The following is a 22285-nucleotide window of genomic DNA, read 5'->3' as shown; positions in this document are numbered from 1 at the left end:
ACAATGTTGATCTTCCCAGGCAGGTTGGATGTAGTTTCCCACTACACACACACTGTGCATGGTGTGTGTGTGAGCGCGTCTGCAGCACCAGACGCCCTGTCTGCATTGACGTAACCCACAAGAGAGGGGGCTAGACAGACCTGTCTGGAGACCGCCCCCTCATCCAGCCTGCCACACAGATTAGGAGGGTGAGGAGGGCTCCGTATATCCTGCCCTTGTCCTTGGTCCTCTTGCTGAAACAGGGTGAAGGGTACAGTCAGTTCTGACATCGATAGTCATGTCAGGTAGGATGTATGGCTGTAAAATACCTCTGGTTATCCGAGTTAACAGACAGCCATCGACTCACTCAAATGACTGTGTGTGTGTGTGTGTGTGCGTGCGCTATCTTTGTCTGTAGTGTTTTGTAAGGACAGAGTGAGTGATTGCATTGCTCTGGGCAAGCAGAGGAATAAGCCTGTGTGAGGGAAGAGGGTAAGGACACTCTTCTTCTCTCCCTCCCTCTGTTCTTCCTCTTTTCCTCTCTCTCTTACCCTTTGATCTCGCTTTTTGTCCAATTTTCACTCATTTTCTCTGTTCTTTTCTCTCTCGCTCTCTCCCTGTCTCTCTCTCTCTCTCTCTCTTTCTCTCTCTCTCTCTTTCTCTCTCTCTCTGTCTCTCTCTCTTCTCTCTCTCTCTCTCTCTCTCTCTCTCTCTCTCTCTCTCTCTCTCTCTCTCTCTCTCTCTCTCTCTCTCTCTCTCTCTCTCTCTCTCTCTCTCTCTCTCTCTATCTCTATCCCTCTCTTCTTCCCTCTCTTCCTCCCTCTCTCTCTCTCTGTCCCCATATGTCTCCCCTCCCCTCCCCTTCTCTCCCGTCCTCTCCCCTCTGAACTAATGACTGCCCCCTGCTGTTTCAGACCTGTGCTCTCAGTTTAGATTAAAGGAGTACTTCATGACAACATAGCATGTCTATCTTCTGGTCATTTAGTCCCCATGGATTTTTGTTTTTTTGTGTGGTGCATTACATCATTTACATTTAGTCATTTAGCAGACACTCTTATCCAGAGCGACTTACAGTAAGTACAGGGACATTACCCCCGAGGCAGGTAGGGTGAAGTGCCTTGCCCAAGGACACGTCATTTGGCCAGGGAATCGAACCGGCAACCTTCTGATTAATAGCCCTATTCCCTAACCTCTCAGCCATCTGACCCCCCGCATTAAAGTCAATTAGTTTGTTCAGCCTTCTTGCACCATGGTACTGAGTGTATTGAATTTAATGGGTGGATATAATATAGTCACATTGTTATCTGAGGGAAGGGCAGTATAGCTTAGTAGTAGAGTGTCTGGCTGCACATCTAGATTTTGCAGTTCATTCCCCCCTCAGTCGCATTGGATAAAGGCGTCTGCTAGATGAATACACAACATAATTATTTGTCAGACAAGCTCCAGTGTGAGTCTTCTGGTGTCCCTGCTTGGAGCAGACAGGCAGCAGGGCCCTCGACAGAGGACAAGCCCTCTCACTGCAGTCTGAAGAAGGGACAGAGACAGAAGACAAGCCCTCTCACTGCAGTCTGAAGAAGGGACAGAGACAGAAGACAAGCCCTCTCATTGCAGTCTGAAGAAGGGACAGAGACAGAAGACAAGCCCTCTCACTGCAGTCTGAAGAAGGGACAGAGACAGAGGACAAGCCCTCTCACTGCAGTCTGAAGAAGGGACAGAGACAGAAGACAAGCCCTCTCACTGCAGTCTGAAGAAGGGACAGAGACAGAGGACAAGCCCTCTCACTGCAGTCTGAAGAAGGGACAGAGACAGAAGACAAGCCCTCTCACTGCAGTCTGGAGAAGGGACAGAGGACAAGCCCTCTCACTGCAGTCTGAAGAAGGGACAGAGACAGAAGACAAGCCCTCTCACGGCAGTCTGAAGAAGGGACAGAGACAGAAGACAAGCCCTCTCACTGCAGTCTGAAGAAGGGACAGAGACAGAGGACAAGCCCTCTCACTGCAGTCTGGTGAAGGGACAGAGACAGAGGACAAGCCCTCTCACTGCAGTCTGGAGAAAAGGGACAGAGACAGAGGACAAGCCCTCTCACTGCAGTCTGGAGAAAAGGGACAGAGACAGAGGACAAGCCCTCTCACTGCAGTCTGAAGAGAAGGGACAGAGACAGAGGACAAGCCCTCTCATTGCAGTCTGAAGAAGGGACAGAGACAGAGGACAAGCCCTCCTCACTGCAGTCTGAAGAAGGGACAGAGACAGAGGACAAGCCCTCTCACTGCAGTCTGGAGAAAAGGGACAGAGACAGAGGACAAGCCCTCTCACTGCAGTCTGGAGAAAGGACAAAGACAGAGGACAAGCCCTCTCACTGCAGTCTGGTGAAGGGACAGAGACAGAGGACAAGCCCTCTCACTGCAGTCTGAAGAAGGGACAGAGGACAAGCCCTCTCACTGCAGTCTGGAGAAGGGACAGAGACAGAGGACAAGCCCTCCTCACTGCAGTCTGAAGAAGGGACAGAGACAGAGGACAAGCCCTCTCACTGCAGTCTGAAGAAGGGACAGAGGACAAGCCCTCTCACTGCAGTCTGGTGAAGGGACAGAGACAGAGGACAAGCCCTCTCACTGCAGTCTGAAGAGAAGGGACAGAGACAGAGGACAAGCCCTCTCATTGCAGTCTGAAGAAGGGACAGAGACAGAGGACAAGCCCTCTCACTGCAGTCTGAAGAAGGGACAGAGACAGAGGACAAGCCCTCTCACTGCAGTCTGGAGAGAAGGAACAGAGACAGTCCGATACCCTTGTGTTCATATTGTCACTGTCGTTCTGGAGAGAGGAAACCAACCTGAGGGAGGCTGGAGGCAGCTCTCTCTCACACCTCTCCCATAGTCTTCTCCTGGGTGCGTGTCTGCTCCTTAGACTCCATTTCATATTCGATGCACTTTATTTATAGCTGCATGTTTTTAGACTTGTTTGTCTATGTGATGTAACACCCCTCCCCTCCTCCTCTTCCGCCTCCTCCTCCGTAGTCTGACTGCTGCTCTATCCATCCATATCTCCCTCTCTCTCTAGCCATCCTTTTCTCCATCCATCCCTCACTCGCTGTGGCGAAGCCCACCCACTCAAAACTGCGACAGAGCTTTTCTTAGCTGTAGGCGCCAATGTAGGATGTCCTTCTTTCTCTCTCTCTCTCTCTCTCTCTCTCTCTCTCTCTCTCTCTCTCTCTCTCTCTCTCTCTCTCTCTCTCTCTCCTTTTGCTCTTTCCTTTTCTCTCTCTTCCTCCCTCTGTTCGCTCTCCATCACTCCCTGTAATTCTCTCTCATTATCCCCCCCCTCGTGTCTCTACTTCCTGTTCCACTAACACCTCCGTCCAGGACACTGTCGAGTGGCGGGGCTCGCGGCCAGCGCCTGACGCACTCTTCCTGTCACACATGCGTCAGTGGCCCTGGCCCTGTGCCACCGTGCCACTGTGCCCACTGTCTCACGGATAAAACAGCACATCACACTCCGTGGGCAGCGACTGCTGTAGCCACACAGCACTTACCTCAGATGTTACGCTCTTGCCCTGCTGATGGGCAAACAGAACTAGATTAACATGATTACGACTCATATTTAAGCTTCAGGGACAATATATACATTTGATCAGCTTCATTTATTGAATATAAATGAATACATTGCATCAAGCTTAGTGGAGTATTTTCTAACATTTTAGGTGTGTTTGTTAAACCTATACTTTTTCAACCATACCACCTTTACCATACCACCAAGCTTTAAAATAAGTTCTGTGTCGAACCTCGGAGGCCTGAAGACATGTGCAGACAAGCAGAACATACATTAGGATTTACAATAGCCGGCAGTCTCTTGTATATTCTGTAGAATAAAACACATGGTTGCTCTGCTGGCTGTACAGCTGTACTCTGCTCTTTCACATATTGGAATGTGCCTTAAATTAGTTTGCCAAGGGGACCTAAAACACATTTTTTTAATCTCGTTTTTTACAAAACAATTTCACTGTGCCATTGTTTCCTGTCAGGGGATCTTGGCCTCCACAGATAAAACACAGCTGTAATATTGTGCTGCCAGGACAGCCTCACACTTCTGGATCATGATGCTGAACATGTCCTCTCTCTCACCTGCATGATGCTGGACATGTCCTCTCTCTCACCTGCATGATGCTGGACATGTCCTCTCTCTCACCTGCATGATGCTGGACATGTCCTCTCTCTCACCGGCATGATGCTGGACATGTCCTCTGTCTCTCACCTGCATGATGCTGGACATGTCCTCTCTCACCTGCATGATGCTGGACATGTCCTCTGTCTCTCACCTGCATGATGCTGAACATGTCCTCTCTCTCACCTGCATGATGCTGGACATGTCCTCTCTCTCACCTGCATGATGCTGGACATGTCCTTTGTCTCTCACCTGCATGATGCTGAACATGTCCTCTGTCTCTCACCTGCATGATGCTGAACATGTCCTCTGTCTCTCACCTGCATGATGCTGAACATGGCTTCTCTCTCACCTGCATGATGCTGGACATGTCCTTTGTCTCTCACCTGCATGATGCTGGACATGTCCTCTCTCTCACCTGCATGATGCTGGACATGTCCTTTGTCTCTCACCTGCATGATGCTGAACATGTCCTCTGTCTCTCACCTGCATGATGCTGAACATGTCCTCTGTCTCTCACCTGCATGATGCTGAACATGGCTTCTCTCTCACCTGCATGATGCTGGACATGTCCTTTGTCTCTCACCTGCATGATGCTGGACATGTCCTCTCTCTCTCACCTGCATGATGATGCTCCACCCTTCCTCTGGGATCCAGGACATATCCAAAGCCCTGCTTGCAATCTAATCCTAACTGGCAATGTCAGACCCTTCATCAAGGTAACATTGCACAAGAGCTGACAGAATTGCCTTTGGTCTGTCGGGCTAGCTAATACAGCTGTGACAAATGACTCTGATAGCAGCCTCTTCCCAGCTCCCCCGCACAGTCTGAGTTATAGTACGAGGTTATTCCCCGCTGTCCCTGAGGCCATTTTTTTTGCCTCGTCAAGACACGTCTGACCTCCATTTTTGGCACTGTGTTGTGATTTTAATGGGGTTTTCTTCCACACTACTGTTCCGTGCCCTGTTTGGAGTGCAAGGGTTGTGTGTGTGTGTGTGTGTCCTGGACAAACGTGTGGCATGACTGCGTGACAGGTGTCATCTCTGGTCATAATGAAGCTAACAGTCCAGGCAGAGCTGTTCATCTCAGCTGACAGCTGATGGTGGAGGTCAGGTCCCTACACTGGTGATGGTGGAGGTCAGGTCCCTACACAGCTGATGGTGGAGGTCAGGTCCCTACACAGCTGATGGTGGAGGTCAGGTCCCTACACAGCTGATGGTGGAGGTCAGGTCCCTACACTGGTGATGGTGGAGGTCAGGTCCCTACACTGGTGAGGCACAAGGCAAAGTGTTAAAGCCCACCTGATTGGGAACTTGTCTATGACTTTTGTGTGGTTTCCATCACTTCCCATGCTCTGTGTAGTTCCGGTGCTGGTTGGAGGAGGTTGGCTAACTAAGGTTCTGGTTGGCTGGTGGTAGACCAGATTTGTGTGGACTCAGGTCTGACCTTGTACTGGATTCCTGCTGTAGGTGCACTCATGAGATTAAAATCTGTACCAATATGCCCCTCCAAAATGTCTGGTTAGTGATCTAGTTCGTTCTCTGCCTGTGTAGCTATGTGTGTGTCCGCGTGCTTGCACAACGCGTTAGAAGTGATTGACGCAAATGAAGATGTCTGCCAACACTTGACTGAGCAGGTGTCTGCTTTGATATTGCCTGTGTGCCTGTGTGGTGATTCATTAAGAGAGCTTCACTTCCTGGTGAACAACAGCATGTTCACCTGGGTTTCAAATAGAACATAGAGTTCACATACAACCATCCCACACACACGCGCACACACACGCGCACACAGGTAAATGTCAAAACACTCAGACACTTAAATGTCTGCTCTTGTCTTTGACCAAATCCTCTGCTCTTTCTAAAAGTACCACACTTAATGGGATCACATCACCAGGCTCTCCTCCACTTCAATACATTACAGAGGACGATGAAGGATCAGAACAGTTTCTCAAGCTGTGGTGATACAGGGTTAGAGTCAGAGGCTCGAGGTAAAGAGAAGAGAAAGGGTGCATTGTTGTCCCCTGACTCTAAAGGGACTCCTTGTGACAGATCAGAGTGACAGCACCACAGTGCGGGCTTAATGGAAGTCCTTATAGAATTGTATAGGTGACCCTGTGGACACTGTGCGTCCTGTATCCTCTGTGATTGTGTGTTCCTTTAGTGAGTGTGTGTTCCTTTAGTGAGTGTGTGTACCTGAGTGTGTGTTCCTTTAGTGTGTGTGTGTTCCTTTAGTGTGTGTGTGTGCCTCAGCCTCAGCGCATCCATAGTCCCAAGGGCCTCTAGGGCTACTATCCAGAAACAAGAAGCTGGAAGACATGAACAAATGCCTGAGGATGTCTCTCTTTGCCAGCGGTGACCTAACACAAAGTCCATCCTTAAAGGACCTTTAAGATGTCTGTAAAGGAACGGGCCCTCTAATGATGTCTCAGGGAGAACCAGGTCCCCAGGGTCATTAAGCAGACGCTCTTATCCAGAGCAACATACAGTAAGTACAGTACCCGCCCCCCCAGGCAAGTAGGGTGAAGTGCCTTGCCCAAGGATGCAACGTCATTTGGCACGGCGGGGAATCGATCTGGCAACCTTCTGATTAGTAGCCCGACTCCCTCACCGCTCAGCCATCTGACTCCATATACATCAACACCCCACAGCGCTCTAATGACTGTGGCGTTCTCTGTGACATTTGAACCTTTCAGAGGTGGACTCTGGGTAGAAGGGGAGGGGGTGGTCTTTGTTCCAGACTTCTCCAGGAGATGTAGTTCTAGACACCTCTTGGGTGAGTCACGTCTCAGGGCCATATAGCTCCGGGGGTTTGTGTCTTTGAAAGGCAGCCGCTATAGTATAAGTCAATTATTTCCTTTTTTCTTGATCTACATTCCAAATGGGACTGGACCCTCAACTGTCATTAACTTTGTATGACTCTATGCTAGAGTTAGTTAGTTTGTTTGTTTTTACAGTAAATTATAATGAGAGAGAGCTTTAACTACATGTTGCCTTCTCTTTTAATATTGTACAACTATGAAGTCTTAAGTGGTACATGTTATTTTTTTACGTCGTTTTTTTTTACAGTGTCGTTTGGAGCAGTGGAAAGTTAGTTTGTCCTGTGTGTCTCTAGCGTCTAAAATGAGAATGTCTGTTTAGCCTGGTCCCTCCCTCATGTTCCAGCTCACTGGCTATTGATCTCTGTGGCAGCAATATCTACTCTGATCACATGATAGCTCACCATGCAAACAGCCAGACTTGTTTGTTTCAGCCCGCAGACCTTCATAGGCCTCGCACTGTGGATTTGCTGGATATTTACGAAATGAAATGTAACACTCCTGCTGTGATGCGGACATGAGCTAGCTGTATAGACAACCTGCTGGGTGCTGTACCGGAGGTGTCACTGCAGCGGCTGGGATTGGCTGTGGGCTCCCGTTGCTGGACTGTTTGATTAACTAGCCAATGAGTGTCAATCTCTCTGCCTGTTCCGGGTCTCACGCACTCACACCCTGAAGCTAATGCTATTCGTTTATCGACTGGCTTAATATGTCCACCCGTTCCCCAATCTAGTCCTTGACTGCTGCATACCAGGAAATCTGAGAGAGAGATATATTCTAAAGAGTCATTTTTGTGTAAGTGTTCTGTGTGCACTGGGTCCTATGCTGTCATTTGAAAAGAAAATATACAACTCTGTATGCCTTGTAATATTGGCAAGCATGCAAATCTGTGGCAGATAATCACTTTTTTTTTTTTTTTTTTTTTACAGCTGTTTGGTTTAAGAATGGCTGGCTTTGCTTAATTTAAATGGGGGTTTATGATCTGGGAATAAATTGCGATAAGCCCTTGTGTTAGCGTCTAACATTATTGTGGCTCCAGCTTAACTTTGTCAAACAGGCGCCTGTAGAGGCTAAGCACTGCTGACACATCGACCCTCTGCTCCATCCACTGGAGCTAATTCAGCCTGCTCAGTCCCCTGGGCCTCATTGATCCTTATATCATTAGCCCCGTGTACATCTATCAGCAGACCTAATGCCTACAGGACCAGTCCTCAGTCCCTCACACACAAGCTCGGTTCTTTCAATAGTAAAAAACTGCCTTTTAACCATGGGCAGGAGAAAAAAGTGGATTTTGCCAGTGGGGTCACACTTTGCCACCGTGAGGGGCCAGCTGTCCCAGCGGAGGAGGGGGGTGGATGGGCTGTGTGTGGGCAGCCTCCTGGGGCTCCTCAGGTCCCGGTGGCGGCGGATGGAGGAGGAGATGTCCCTGGTGATCGAGCACCACCGACACCGCCGCGCTCACTCTCTCTCCTCTTTCTGCTCCTCCTCCGCAGATGGTGGCAGTGAGGACCTGGCCGGCCCCTGCTCGCCCGCTCTAGACCACCCCTACCTCAGCTACGCTGGGCAAGGTAAGCAGCCACCGCTCAACACCTGGCTCTCTTTCTTCATCTCCATATCCCATAACTCTGTTCTCCCCTGCTCATTCATCTGCTTGCCCTTCCTGTGTCCTTCCCAATAACTAAACCCATTGCTCTGATAAGTTCGATGAAATATTAATTATTTTCTGCCTGTAGTGGTTGACAGTGTGTGGTTGTACTCTTAACTGCCTCAATGATTATCTTACTTTCATCTTTTGAACTGTGCTGTAAGTACCCTGGAGGGTTTGTATTTTATATTTGTATTGTTGGAGGTTAGAGTTAGATTTATTCTTCTTCTGTGGCAGTGTATGTAAATCTAAGTTGTGAAAGAATATTTATATCATTATGATTTACCCTTCCCTTCGATCCTTCCCTTCGACTCAGGATAGACTGTGTGTTTGAGTCCAACGGAGCTGTGTGGGTGTTTGTTTGTGTGTTTGAAGGCATAAAGAGGCTCTTACCCTTTAAGGGCTCGTCTGTTTCGACATGGAGCTCCACCATACTCTCCTATCCTTATTGTGTTTGGGCATTTGGAGAGCTAAGCCCATCACCACTGAAGCCTCCCTCCCTCCCTCCCTCCCTCCCTCCCTCCCTCCCTCCCTCCCTCCCTCCCTCCCTCCCTCCCTCCCTCCCTCCCTCCCTCCCTCCCTCCCTCCCTCCCTCCCTCCCTCCCTCCCTCCCTCCCTCCCTCCCTCCCTCCCTCCCTCCCTCCCTCCCTCCCTCCCTCCCTCCCTCCCTCCCTCCCTCCCTCCCTCCCTCCCCAGACCCTTGGTTCACACCAAACCCCTCTTGCGGCTCCCAGACAATTATGCAGAGCTGTTGGTTGAGGAATGCAAATTCACCGGCAAATTCTCCTGAAAGTGTTGGGTTTCACAGCTATGATACAGACAGGACAAGTGTCTTCGCCCACAGAGACCTAGCTGTCATTGATGACTGTGTGGATGAGTTGATTGTTGTTCCTGAGTGTTGCAGGGTAAAAGTGTTAGCTTGCCCGGGAATGTGGCTGGAAAAGAACGTAGGAAATTAACAAAATCGTTGGCTACTGCAGGAGGGAGTAAGGGTTTTTCCTCACTGGTTGCTGTGCTCCTTCAGGGACTGCTGCTTGTTATTGCTGACCAAATACTTGCTCTTCCACAGCCAGTGGTTCAGTACTGTAAAGAGTGCATGCTGCCTGCAGGCCTTCTATCTACTGGGGTCAGCCTGTGATGGCCACAGTCAATACCTCCATATCACACTCCTCCCCTCTCTCCTGCTTCTCCAACCCGACAGATATCCAGGGAGGAGAAGTGTACAATGTTAAATTGGGAGGGCATGGGTTCAGGAAAGTGAACTTTGAGGAATGGAGTACTGGAAGAGAAAACCCAGCTTAAAGGATGTTGCTTTGAAACATAATTCATGTTGAAAGCTGGATGCCTGCAGGGCACCATGTGTGTGTGTGGGGGGGGGGGTATCATGGTGTGTTCAGGACCCTGCCTTTTTCTCGGTGCTAGACTGGAGTAACCAAGCCCCCCCCCCCCCCCCCGCTGTGTGTCCTCCCACCCTGCAGGTGGCAGTGTAGACAGCGACTGTGCCTTCAAGGGAGACTACAGCGCGCCGCCGCTCTCCATCACGGAGGGTATGCAGCACATCCGCATCATGGAGGGCGTGTCGCGCTCCCTGCCCTCCTCCCCCCTGCTCACTCACCAGGCCATCAGCATCCGCCTGCAGCCTCCCGGCAAGCGCACAGGTAACCCCGGGCATCCCAGCATCCACTCTGCAGAGCTCTACCGAAGACGGCGCAGGCATGCTATGTGCCATTGCTTTTTTAAACCATGTGTGATGACGTTAAGTGACAAATTCAATAATGAACTGTAATAACATTGGCTGGGCATAGGTTGGAATTAGGTAGATTCGATTTCCCGGTCATGAAATTTAAAATCAACAGGCTGCAGGCTGCATCAGAGTTCATCTCAATGTCTGGGCTTAGGTTCACTTTGATTACAAACCAATCCACCACCACGAATCCACTGTCAAAGACCCTTTGGCAGACTGTTTGCCTCCCTCTACCCCTGCTATAGAGCAGTCTGTTCTGCTCCCTCGCTGCCTCCCCTGCACCACCTCCAGCTCGGTTCTGACAGAGTGGAGGAAGGAGCTTCCCCCAGTAACCTGCAGTTCCCCCAGTAACAGCTTTACAATTGTATTGTCACGCGTTGTAAGCAAGGCCTCCTCTCACAGAGCCACAGGATGCTGTCCATGCATGCCAGTTAGTCACTGGAGGATTACCAAAGGGACAGGGAGGGGAGTCTGGAATGCTGGATATGAGCTGTGGTCATCTGTCTGTCCTGCACATATCTGTCTTAACCACCAATTACTTCCTCCCACAGTCATCTCCAACACTCTGGGACTGTGAGGGAAATAACCAAACATGTTGTCCACCAGCTCATGTAGAGGGTGGATGAAAATGTCAATCTATTGTGTGGAATAAGCAATGATATGAGCCTGGATCCAACTGAGAGGCCAAACAGTGTTGAACATAACAAGGAGGAGTGGAGACCGGGCTGTGAGTCCAACAAGCCCGGTGATAAACAAAGCTAAATTGATGTCAGCTCGGAAAGAGCCGGAGAGGTAGACACATGGTCAGAATGCCAGTTGTTTCTCAAAAAGCTATCAAATTAACAAGCTGAAATGCTGGATAGGACACGGACATCTGTTTATGTATTAAAGATTCCACGTGACTCATTCCTTGGTGATTATAACTGACTTTCTACCAAAGGAATATGAGCGGAAAAGAACCCCACGGCAGGCGAGTGACTGGTGGAGTTCATCAGTCTCCTCTCCGATGCCAACTTACATCCACACTTGGCCGTTGTTTTGCTTGATCGCATTCATTTCTATGCTCGACATTTTTTAATAGACTGTATAGGCACCATGCAGGGACAATGCCCTTTCCACACAGTCAGGCTGAATGGGTATTACCACTAGGGTGCCCTAGCTGCTTGATTAACATTCACATCATTAACCCTTCTCCCAGTTCTGCGTGATAGTTTGTAGATCACAGAAGGATTTATTTTCTCCCCACGTCGTATTCTTACCGCTGTTCGAGTGAAGAGTCCCTGTCACATGCCTGCGGGCAGGCTGTTGCCGGAGCGGGCTTTGTTCGGGCGACAAGGCCCAGTTAAGACATGGCTCCGGGATAGGTTCCTGAAAATGAGACTACTATAGCGAGCCAATCTTCTTTTCCCGGCAAATTGTTCTGTCTCCTCCACTGTTCTGGCTGTCCTCCAGTGTGGAGAGAACATGTTTACTCCCCTTTGTATCCTTCCTCCTTTGTTTGTTCACTGCAGTATATTCAGCCTTATTTACTATCTACACTCTCATCTGTGTTAAAGTGAATTCTGGTTATCTTGATACATCAAGTAGTAGAGTCAGATGGCTGAGCGGTTAGGGACTCAGACTATTAATCCGAATGTTGCTGGGTCGATTCCCGGCCGTGCAAAATGACGTTGTGTCCTTGGGCAAGGCACTTTACCCTACTTGCCTTGGGGGGGGAATGTCCCTGTACTTACTGTAAGTCGCTCTGGATAAGAGTATCTGCTAAATGACTAAACGTACATAATGATGCTAGGAAAGAATTGTGTTGTTGTTGTGACCTAGATGGGGAAGCATTGTGTCGCCGCTACACTTAGTTTCAAGAAGAAGTCTCCCGGTGTGCTTTGGACCTATTATTGTGCTTTTAAAGTCATTGAGTCACTTTCAGATACTTACAGTGAGAGTTTCGGCTTGTGCTTTTTGGCCAGCAGGTGTCTCTCTTGAGGTCGCTGAAGTGTACATGAAGGTACTTACCTCATCAAATTTGACGACACCAAGGGGATTATTATTGAAAGATGAATCACTCATCTAAAACTTAAAATCAGTTTTTCTTCCAGTTTGTATAAATAAGCGGTTCTTCAAAACTGAAGTGAAAGCCTAAACTGGTCCGCAATGGTTCCTGCTCAAAGAATAAAAAAGGAATATCTGTAACAGGTCACAACTGAGTGCAGTGCAATTGTGGAGTTAGCATCGTCATGATCAACATGCTGTCTGCAGATGTCAGTATAACTACCCAGGAGTCTAAGTGCAAGTGATATAAGTCCAGTCCTAAAAGCTCAGTGGTAGCACCATCATCAACATCTTTGCCACCATCATCATAATCAACATCATCTACAGCAGGGGGCTGGCTGTGTGTGTGGGTCTTGGTGGAGGAGGGTCTGTACGAGTTGTTCAAAATAAATACAGAACTTTCACTCTTTGAAATTAAAAGGAGGAATTCATTTTAATACAAGCTGTTCTCATTATTTATGTGAGTTAAAGACAAATGAAAGCGAGTGTGCTGAAAGGGGGGGGGGGTCCTTCCCTGGTTAATTATCCGACCTCTCCATAATCCTTTTGCTCGGCGTGTGGTGTGGTGTGTGTGTGTGTTTGTGTTGGTGTGTGTCAGTGAAAGATGAGGCCTCGGGGGTTTATGTTGGGTTACTGTTGTAAAACTATGAAGAGGTATAGGATACCAAGGGTTCCATGATGCGAGTGAAATCATATCTCATATTACCATCTGGGGTATCAATATATTACACCTGGAGCAAATACTGGCAAAACATACTGTTCAAACCTATTGTTTTGTCTGGAGTTCTATTCATATGGACATCTTTTAATGACATCACTATCTAGATCTGTACTGATATCCATCTACTATGTTGGCACGGTACTGTAAGACACATCTTACAAATGTAGCCTACGCAACACCTACTGGGAGAAGCTACGTCCTTAATAATGGAAACTTCAGTTGATCTCTATCAGTCAGATTCACCGAGAGCTCAGCCTCGATGTCGTATGGTGTGCCAAACTGGGCATCGTCTCAAGCACCCCAGTCTTCTCACCCTTTAATGAATTCAGCCCGGCGGTGGTCGTCACACCGCGTTGCCGTGCCAAGTGTTTACAGCGTGGCTCCCGAGGCCAAAGCTCCAGCTCCTCCCTCCAAGGTCAGTGGAGCAGGTCTGCGGGCCCCGCCCCCTCCTCAGCCTCTGTCGTCCAATCACACCCTCTGTCCTCTGGATAGGTGGGCAGACTTCCTCCGCCGTCATCTCTCATAACCTACCATTCTGATCACTCCTCCTTAAACCTCTTCCACCCTTCCCATACCTTCCCCACACTCCAGCCTCCGCAGACGTCCGCCCACCTCGCCCATCGACCTCACGTCTCCTCAGCCCCCCCCCGTCCCGCCTCTCCAGACCACATCAAACTGCCTCTACCCCTCCTCAGATCCCCCGCCACAGACCTCAGGAAACGTGTTTGGGCTTATTCAACCCCCGCGGCTCTGATAGAATGAAAGCTCTTGGAAAGCGCTGACCTTTTTAGGAAATCAATGACTTTCTGATTTAATCCCCTCGGCCTGTGAGAAGGGTCCTAGGGGGTCCCATCTGCTCGGGCCGACCTGTGAAATGGATTGGAGAGCCTGGCTGAGGGGGTGGGGGCCTTCCCTCCTGAGCCCGCCCCACCTTCCCCACCTCTAAGGAAATGCCATGCCTTTGTGGACAGAATCATCGACATCGAAGGCTGTTGCAGCTCTCCAAGGATGCAAATACCGTCTGGATTCATACATTCAAACCGTCTGGTTTCCTACAGCCTGTACCGACTTCTGGCAGGTGCCGTTGATGTCACGACGACTGCTGTTGTGCAGACTACTGTTGAATCGATATGCATGCCCTCAATGATACTGTACAATCAAGCTTGACTGTTATTCAGTGTGAGATACACTGGAGGCCTGACACGACAGCACTGATTGCCTATTGGTTTCTCCCTAAGCACCATTATGTAGTCTTACTGTAAACATGTCAGACCCAGCTGATTGACTGATTGTTCTTTACTTGGAAACATTTAATGGCATTATTTCAACATCTCGCCCTGTTAAATTAACGACCGCAATCAATACAATTACTGCCCCCCCGTGGTTACGTGTAAAGACAGACGATTGCATTTGCTCAAGATGCCCTGATGGAACTGGAGCCCTTGTCCTCCCCTCTCACCGCAAGTATCATGTTGCCCTGCTATTATCCCACCGTATCTGTAGTCAGCCTCATCATCTCTGAAACACAGCTGTTCTGGATGTACCGTGCTGATCGAGCCGTGCTCGATGTGCTGCAAGACAGACTGGAGCTGAGGCCTCCGCTGGGGATAGCTGCTCAGCCGTCAGCACAGGTGCTGTATTCTTATGAACTGTCAGCCATGTGTATCCCAATCCCCTGTCCTCAGTCCTCTATGCTGCCTCTGGGGGGACTGCTTTTCAGCTACACTCCTCTTGTCCCTCCCCATCCACCCACCTGCCCTGGACTCGCTTCTACGTTTGTTCTGCTGAATGGAAATGTGACATTCTCAGCTCCTTTGTCACAGGTGGAGGCAGGGGAGAAAGACATGAGTGACGCCTAATGATGAGATGGTAATTGAAACAGGAATAATGCCATGAGACGGCTCTGAAGAATCTGCCCAGCGAGCTTGAAATCCTCACCACCTACGTATAGTTTGATCAGAAGCGACAGTCAATCAATTCACCCTCTGGTTTTTGACTACGGAACTGTAGCGTTTATTTGATGAACAAAGTGTTCTTAGCTGAATATTTTAAGTGCAGTTCAGTTTCAAAGACTGTGGCACATTCTGTACACTTTCTGGCATTGTCGCTGAGCGGAACAGAAACATAAATAGTTTGCTGTTCTGGTAAGTAAACACATGGCTCTGTGCACTGTCCCTATCTGTACATCTACAATGTGCTATTTGTGTTGAAATACACTGAGAGGTGGAGCTCTGTTAAGCTCCAGATGTGAATGGAACAAACATGCATCAGGAACCTCCTTTGATGCGTTTCCACGAGACTAACATGCCTCTGTGTTGGTGAGAAGCGTTCAAGACATTCATGACGTAGTCGTCTCATTTGCTTCTCATTTGGGAGTGCTGTTTTTAAAAGTGGCAGAGATGACGGTATATCCCTTTTTAGCACGTCCTAGTCTCCATTTGAAGTTTTGCCATATCTCTGATGTGGATGAATAAAAACTCTAATGATGTCTACCACTCATTTGAATGAGACTGAGTTTGAGTGGGTGGGTGGGTGGGTGGGTGCGTGGGGGAGAGGAGGAAGAAGAAATCTGAATGACACAAGAAAAACAGACCAGCAATGTCATCATTTACATATCTGTCCAATTCTTGTCATTCCACCAGAGTATGTTTAATTAAATATATTCCATATCATATCTATTTACAAGAGTAAGGGAATGGTAATGACAGAGATTGACGAGGATGAGGATGAGAGCAGAACATGTTAAAACAGTGAAGCCAGACTTTCAAGGGTAAAACAAGGACAGGCGGGTCCAAGAGAGGAGAGACCCCCTCTCTCCCCTCATACCGCCCCCTCTCTCGCTCTACCCGTTTACTCAAGTCTGGCCCCCCAAAGCTTTTTTTCTTGCGTCGAGCTGTGAAACAGTGTCCCTTTAATAAGACCCTCCTTCCTTTTTTTTATTCCCTTCGTACCCAACCTCCTCCTAATCCTCCTCCCATGCCTCCCCCCTCCCCCCGGTGGTTGCCATGACAACAGCAGCACTGCGCCATTCATCTGTTGGAGGAGACCTGGGCTCCTGCTCCTGCCGAGCGCCTCTCACATCTATACATAACGCGCGACGCGCAAACACGATCGCGGAGCCAGGAAGCCCGTCAGCCGTCCTCAGCTGCCCCTCGCTCGCTCAGGAACGCCTCTGTCCGCTGCAGAGTCCTCCCTGGTCAGCTAGCTGCTCGAAGGAAGGTGTGATGCCATCAGAGATGTCACTCCCGTGTCTCTCGCTCTCTGTCTCTCTAGCTCTCCATGGTTACACAGGGACCGTTGCCTGGACTCCTTCTTCTTCTGTTACATTCTCCTCCTCCTCTACCTCCTCCTCCCCCACCTCCTCCCTCTCTTAATCCCGTCATCCTGCCATATCTGTCTGCCTCCGTATCAGTTACTGCGACTGAAGCGAGCGGACAGCATCAGCCCTGAGACCTGTGGAGATTACCTCAGAGAGAAGAAGAAGAAGAAGAAGAGAGCTTCTGTTCCGGCTTTCCTCCTCCCCTCCTGGCTGGCCATCTGAGCGTGGGTGCGAGTGTTGAGTTTTGATGAACTGGTCATCATTCAGGGAGGAAGGTCTGTTTGTGTCAGTGGACGGTCAGTCAGGGGAGCTGCTGCCCTACTCGAGACTTCCAGAATCATACGGGACCTGGTTTGAGAATGGTGAGCCCAGCCCCGCCCTCTTTGCTTACCTTGGTTTCTGTCATCTACCTGCACTCACCTGGTATGGGTTATCCTCCTCTGGCCTGGGCCTGTCCCAGTTTGTCAGAGGCTAGCCTGCTCTGTGGGGGGGGGGGGGGTCAGCGTGTTGGCTGTTAGTTTGGATGCGTTCGGTCCAGCTAAGGCTGGGTTGTCTTGGTTACAGGGCCGGACTGGTTGGAGTTCTTTAGCGGTGACTTTGTCTGTTTCATGCGTCATAATGGATGAGAAATGAACTATGTTTAAATCCATGTATTTCTGTCCCAAACGGCACCTGGTGGGAAGCTCACGGTGCCTGTGTAGGCTCCGGCAGCAGATGTGAAGAACCTGCCAGATTGGTCTGAGCATCCCGCCCATGTGTTGTTCGGGGGTATCGATTCCTGCTTGCAGCTCCGTTGCAGATGGTGTCTTTCTAGGGATGTGTAGCTGGTGTCAGAGGGACACCATGTCTCGGTAGAGTCTGCATGGACGGGTCAGTGCCTTTGGACCCCAACACCAGTGATAGTGCAGCCGCCGACAGGAGAGAGGGCTTGGATGTCAGCTGTCACTCAGGATACGAGTGATAAACAACGATTCGCCTCCTCTTCAGGGATCTGTTTGGCATGGGAAGGGTCAGCTGGGAGAGTGTGCTTGGTGGGGGCTAGGGAGAAGGCCCGGGGGGAGGTGTGTGTGTGTGGGGGGGTTATGGTGAACTGCGACATTGCAGCGAGAGCTTCTCACCATGCATGTAACATCACAGGATCTGATGACCCCCCAGTCACACCTCTATGCCAGCTGTCCTGGTGGGGTTGTGCTCATCTGTCGTAGTACATCAATCCAGTGAAGGTCATATCAGAAAACAATGACAGTTTGTATGAGTTTAGTCTCATTTTGAGAACGTCGCTCGAAGCAGGAAAAGTCAGGGGAAAGAAGCTGCTTTGCAGAACTAACGTGTGTGTGTGTTATTGTTTGAGAATTGCTGCTTTGTCTTGTTAGCGTTCCCCATTTTGTCTATGAAATATCTGGCGCAGTATCATGGATTGTTTTGTCGTTCTATGATGGTGTGTCAGTGTTTCTCATGATCTCACTTGTTCTTGTGTTACATTGTCATAGATCCTACCATTATGACCTCACTAAATGTATAGTGTAAAGGTTCAAAGTTAAGGCTACTGCATCAGAAATGGCTTTGTAATGACACAACATTGACTGTATTCCGTTTTGTGACTGTGATGGGCTGCATTCAAGCATGTTGTAGAGATGTTAGACACCTAGTTCCAGGGGCCACTTACCTACTGCATCAGAGACATGAGCTCGACTTAGAAACTACAGGATGGTATCGATTTATGTAATTGCTCAATTTCTCCTCTGTTTCCGCATGGAAGTCCCTTGACCCTGTATCAGAGAATAGGTTTGTAAACTCGAGAGAAGTTGGGGAATTAGTCTGAGCAATAAGTCCAGTCTTCGACATCAATACCTACACTCGGGAACAGCCAGTACCATCTGATGTAGAACAATTAAATCTGCAGTGATTATATCTTATCCTCATTAATTAAGGGTTTTATGTGCTTATCAAGGGCTAACCAGTGGACAATCAACTGGATCCTCTGCTTGAGCATGCAGTCTGGGGTAACCAGTAGAGACACCGACCCATTTCACCACTTAGTGCTGATTGGCCACTGCGTGGATCCATTGAAGAGTGGGCACAGTCAGTACTCTGTGTGATACCCAGCAATAAATCAACGACAAAAATCCTCTCTTTGTCAGTAAAAGGAAGCAGTTGGAACAGGAATCTATTTATGAACTGACTTCTGAAGCTGTTGAGAAGTACTTGGAACCAGTGTCCTGAAAATACCTTTACCCCCCTGAGCAGGGGTTGTCTGTGAATGGGAGTAGATCTGTTTATCAGTGTGCAGCATGAATTGGAGGCTCCACTGGGTTTCTCTAAGTTTACACTGCAATACTTTGCAATGTAAGATGTGGAGTCAGAAGGAGAAACCCGCAGTGTGCTATTAATAGCCTTGATAATGATTTGCTTACAAAACACAGCAGTGAGATCACCATGCAATACATGCTACCAGCAGTGAGATCACCATGCAATACATGCTACCTCTCTCATTCGCAGTGTTCACTGCTGAATGTAGAAAACCAAACAAACACACATAATTTTTTGTCTTAGCTGGAACACTTCTAGGTGTTTTGTTTTGTTTGTGTGTGTGTGTGTGTGTGTGTACATGTGTGTGTGTGTGAGTGCATCTCTGGGTTAGGGTCAGAGTCCACTGCACAGATGACCCGCTCAGCCACCAATCATATGTCTGTTGCTGAACTATTTTCCCTTATGCTCTTTAGTCAAAAAATACAGAGAATCTGTGCTTTTGTTTAATGAAGTGTGACGTTTACAGAAGATTTGATTAGCCAGATATTTTAGGCTCTTATGCACACGTTAGTTTTACAGTGATCTTGATGACCAGGGCAGTTATGACAACAATTACCTGAATAACTGCAATTAGCTGAATCACTGTTTGAATGGAATGTTTCATAACTCTGTGGGTTCTCAACTCAATAAAATACTACCACCCAGCCAATGGCTGTTGCGTAGTGTTTTGTACTGTGGTCTATGCATGCTAGCACGCAGCTGTAGCATAGCTTAGACCAGCCTCTTGGGGCCGGTTCAGGCACTGTCTCAGAAACCTCTCAACCAGCCATAGACCTATAAATACCCTCTCCAGGGGTTAAAGCTGAGCCGTGAGAGGGGTCAAATAGGGGTCAAGGCAGGCTAGCCTATTATTAGGGACCTCCATCTCTCACTGGGTCCTTGACAATTATACTCTCACCTTCTCTGAGCAGTGTTTCATTTAACTCCACTCTGGCATTGGCGGGCGGTCTCTACTCCAATACCCCCCCCCCCCTCCTCCGCCTCAAAGTAGCACCACCTCAAGGTTGACCCTGACCACTGAGCGAAGGCAGAGCTGTTAGCTGCGTTTGAGTTACTGACCACTCGAACCTCGCTGGCCCACCTCTCCTGCTGAGTCATGCAGTGTTCTTCAGGAATGAGAGTTCACTGGAGTGGGCGGCTGTCATAAGACCCCAGCATTGTATTCTTAGCTAATCTCTCAGCTAGCATTCATCTCATTTGTTGTCCCTATTCAAGGCAGCCGTTCCTCCTTAATGGCGTGGTCTGTTAGCATCGGCTGACAAGGCTGCACCATGTAGCATTGGGAATAATGAATATAAGCTGAAGGCCTAATCCAGGCACCGAGAGGTTATCTGAGCAAGAGAAGGAGTGCTAATGAGTCTTCTTAGGAGATCAGCTCCACCCTCTCTCCAAATGCTGTGTGTGTGTGTTACCTTGGTAGACTAATCCTCTCCAAGGCTGTATTGATAGGCATGCTCAGTCTCATTCTACCGCACACGCACAGCCACAGTAGCTAAAGTATCCATTGTGTGACAGTGGTTTCTTGTTTTTATAGCAGGAGCGATTTTAACCCTTTTAAATTTGAGTCGAGAGGATTTACTCCAAATCGACCTCCTGTGGCAGGAAATAGGAAAGGGTGCCAATTCTTCACCTGCCTTGGACCACGGAGAGGGTCCAGCAGAGGGACCAGGAGAGGGTCCAGGAGAGGGTCCAGGAGAGGGTCAGGAGAGGGGCCAGGAGAGGGTCTGGAGAGGGTCTGGAGAGGGTCCAGGAGAGGGTCAGGAGAGGGTCCAGGAGAGGGTCTGGAGAGGGTCTGGAGAGGGTCCAGGAGAGGGTCTGGAGAGGGTCTGGAGAGGGTCCAGGAGAGGGTCCAGGAGAGGGACCAGGAGAGGGTCTGGAGAGGGTCCAGGAGAGGGTCAGGAGAGGGTCTGGAGAGGGTCCAGGAGAGGGACCAGGAGAGGGACCAGGAGAGGGTCCAGGAGAGGGTCTGGAGAGGGTCCAGGAGAGGGTCAGGAGAGGGACCAGGAGAGGGTCAGGAGAGGGTCCAGGAGAGGGACCAGGAGAGGGTCTGGAGAGGGTCTGGAGAGGGTCTGGAGAGGGTTCAGGAGAGGGTCAGGAGAGGGTCCAGGAGAGGGACCAGGAGAGGGTCAGGAGAGGGTCCGGAGAGGGACCAGGAGAGGGTCAGGAGAGGGTCCAGGAGAGGATCCAGGAGAGGGTCTGGGGAGGGTCCAGGAGAGGGTCAGGAGAGGGACCAGGAGAGGGTCAGGAGAGGGTCAGCAGAGGGTCCGGAGAGGGTCCTGGAGAGGGAGGTGGCTGTCAGCTGAGGAGCTGTGGGGCTTGGAGGAGTGCTACTGTATCAGCAGCCGTGGCCCTCGTCACCATGTTCTCCCTCAACAGGCTGGACTCTATCACTCCTACCCTCAGCTCTGCTGTTGCCATAGTGACCATGGCTGCGTGCTTTGCCTCTTACAGCTCTGGGTGTTTTTGCTTTTTTTCACCTGTATCACCAACAGTGTGTGTGTGTGTGTGTGGGGGGGGGGGGGGTTGGGGGGTGGGCGTAGTGTGAGCGTGTGTGTGAATATTGAAGGTACCCTGGGCTGTCTTGTATAAACAGAGTTTATCTCTGCTATATCTAACCTGTGATTTCGATTGCATAATACATTTGCTGAAATTCTTTTACCTATATTTTTCCCTTTCTGAAAGTCTTTTGGGAAAACAAGATTCTTTAAGGGTTCTCTTGTTGTGAATTTTGCTCTCTCTCTCTTCCTCCCTCTATCATGTGTACACACTATATATATATACTGGGGATGTAACAAATATCTATTTCACAGCTACTTGCATCAGCACTTACAGATAATTATTCATAAGCTCATTAGTGGACTAGATTTGCCTTCTGCCATCCATCAAGGTGTCAGCAAGCCTGCCACAGAGCTTCCGCAGCGCAGGAGAGTAGCAGAGTCGGCCCTGCGTCTCCACGGCCGCAAGCTCCACGCTCCACTAGATGGCCTTTCTCTGGCCTCACAAGCCTTCCACACCACCACAGCACACCACGTGTGGACTGTGTTCCCTGAGTTGGAGCTATGTTGTTGTCATGTTGAACTTTAGGTCAGGCTTCTTTCCTGGTATCGATTCAGGAATATTTCTCACTGTGGCATTTGTGCTGCCGATGTCATTTCCTGGCTACTCCAGGTTCAGCCACTGATGGGTGCCTCTCCAGCACTTGTACAGTATGAGCACACATGCACAGACACACACAGGTACTACACACAGACACACTCACAGACACACACACTCATCCTACACACAGATCCTGTCTCTAGCCCATATGCACAAACAAACCTAACCACACTCTCGCTGGCTCTAACCGAAGCAAAAACACATGCATAAGCATGCTTACACTAACAAACTCACTCTCTCAATAGCATACCCAAATGCACACACACACACACACACACACATCATAAAAAAACACACACACACACAAAACAGTGTTTCAGCGCACAGCGTAGCTGTCATTAGCTTGCGGAGATTGTTGAGGGGACTCAACAGTGCCGCGTCTGTTCCTGTTGTGC

The 22285-nt window shown here is 49.3% G+C and overlaps 1 protein-coding gene across 2 annotated transcripts in view; it reads left to right on the top strand.

Annotated features, from left to right (window-relative positions):
* The window catches only part of tanc2b (tetratricopeptide repeat, ankyrin repeat and coiled-coil containing 2b), a 55679-nt gene that overhangs the window by 6243 nt on the left and 27151 nt on the right, over positions 1-22285 (top strand). For both annotated transcript variants that reach the window (XM_084670316.1, XM_084670312.1), the window contains exons 2-3: positions 8443-8517; positions 10073-10252. In XM_084670316.1, coding sequence (XP_084526442.1) covers positions 8443-8517; positions 10073-10252 — 255 coding nt within the window. The remainder of the gene's footprint in view (positions 1-8442; positions 8518-10072; positions 10253-22285) is intronic.

This window comes from Hypomesus nipponensis, chromosome 13, assembly GCF_054491055.1.
Source record: "Hypomesus nipponensis isolate SF chromosome 13, ASM5449105v1, whole genome shotgun sequence".
Lineage (NCBI taxonomy): Eukaryota > Metazoa > Chordata > Actinopteri > Osmeriformes > Osmeridae > Hypomesus > Hypomesus nipponensis.
The sequence above is the reverse complement of the archived record's forward strand: the minus strand, read 5'-3'. Positions and strand labels throughout refer to the sequence as shown.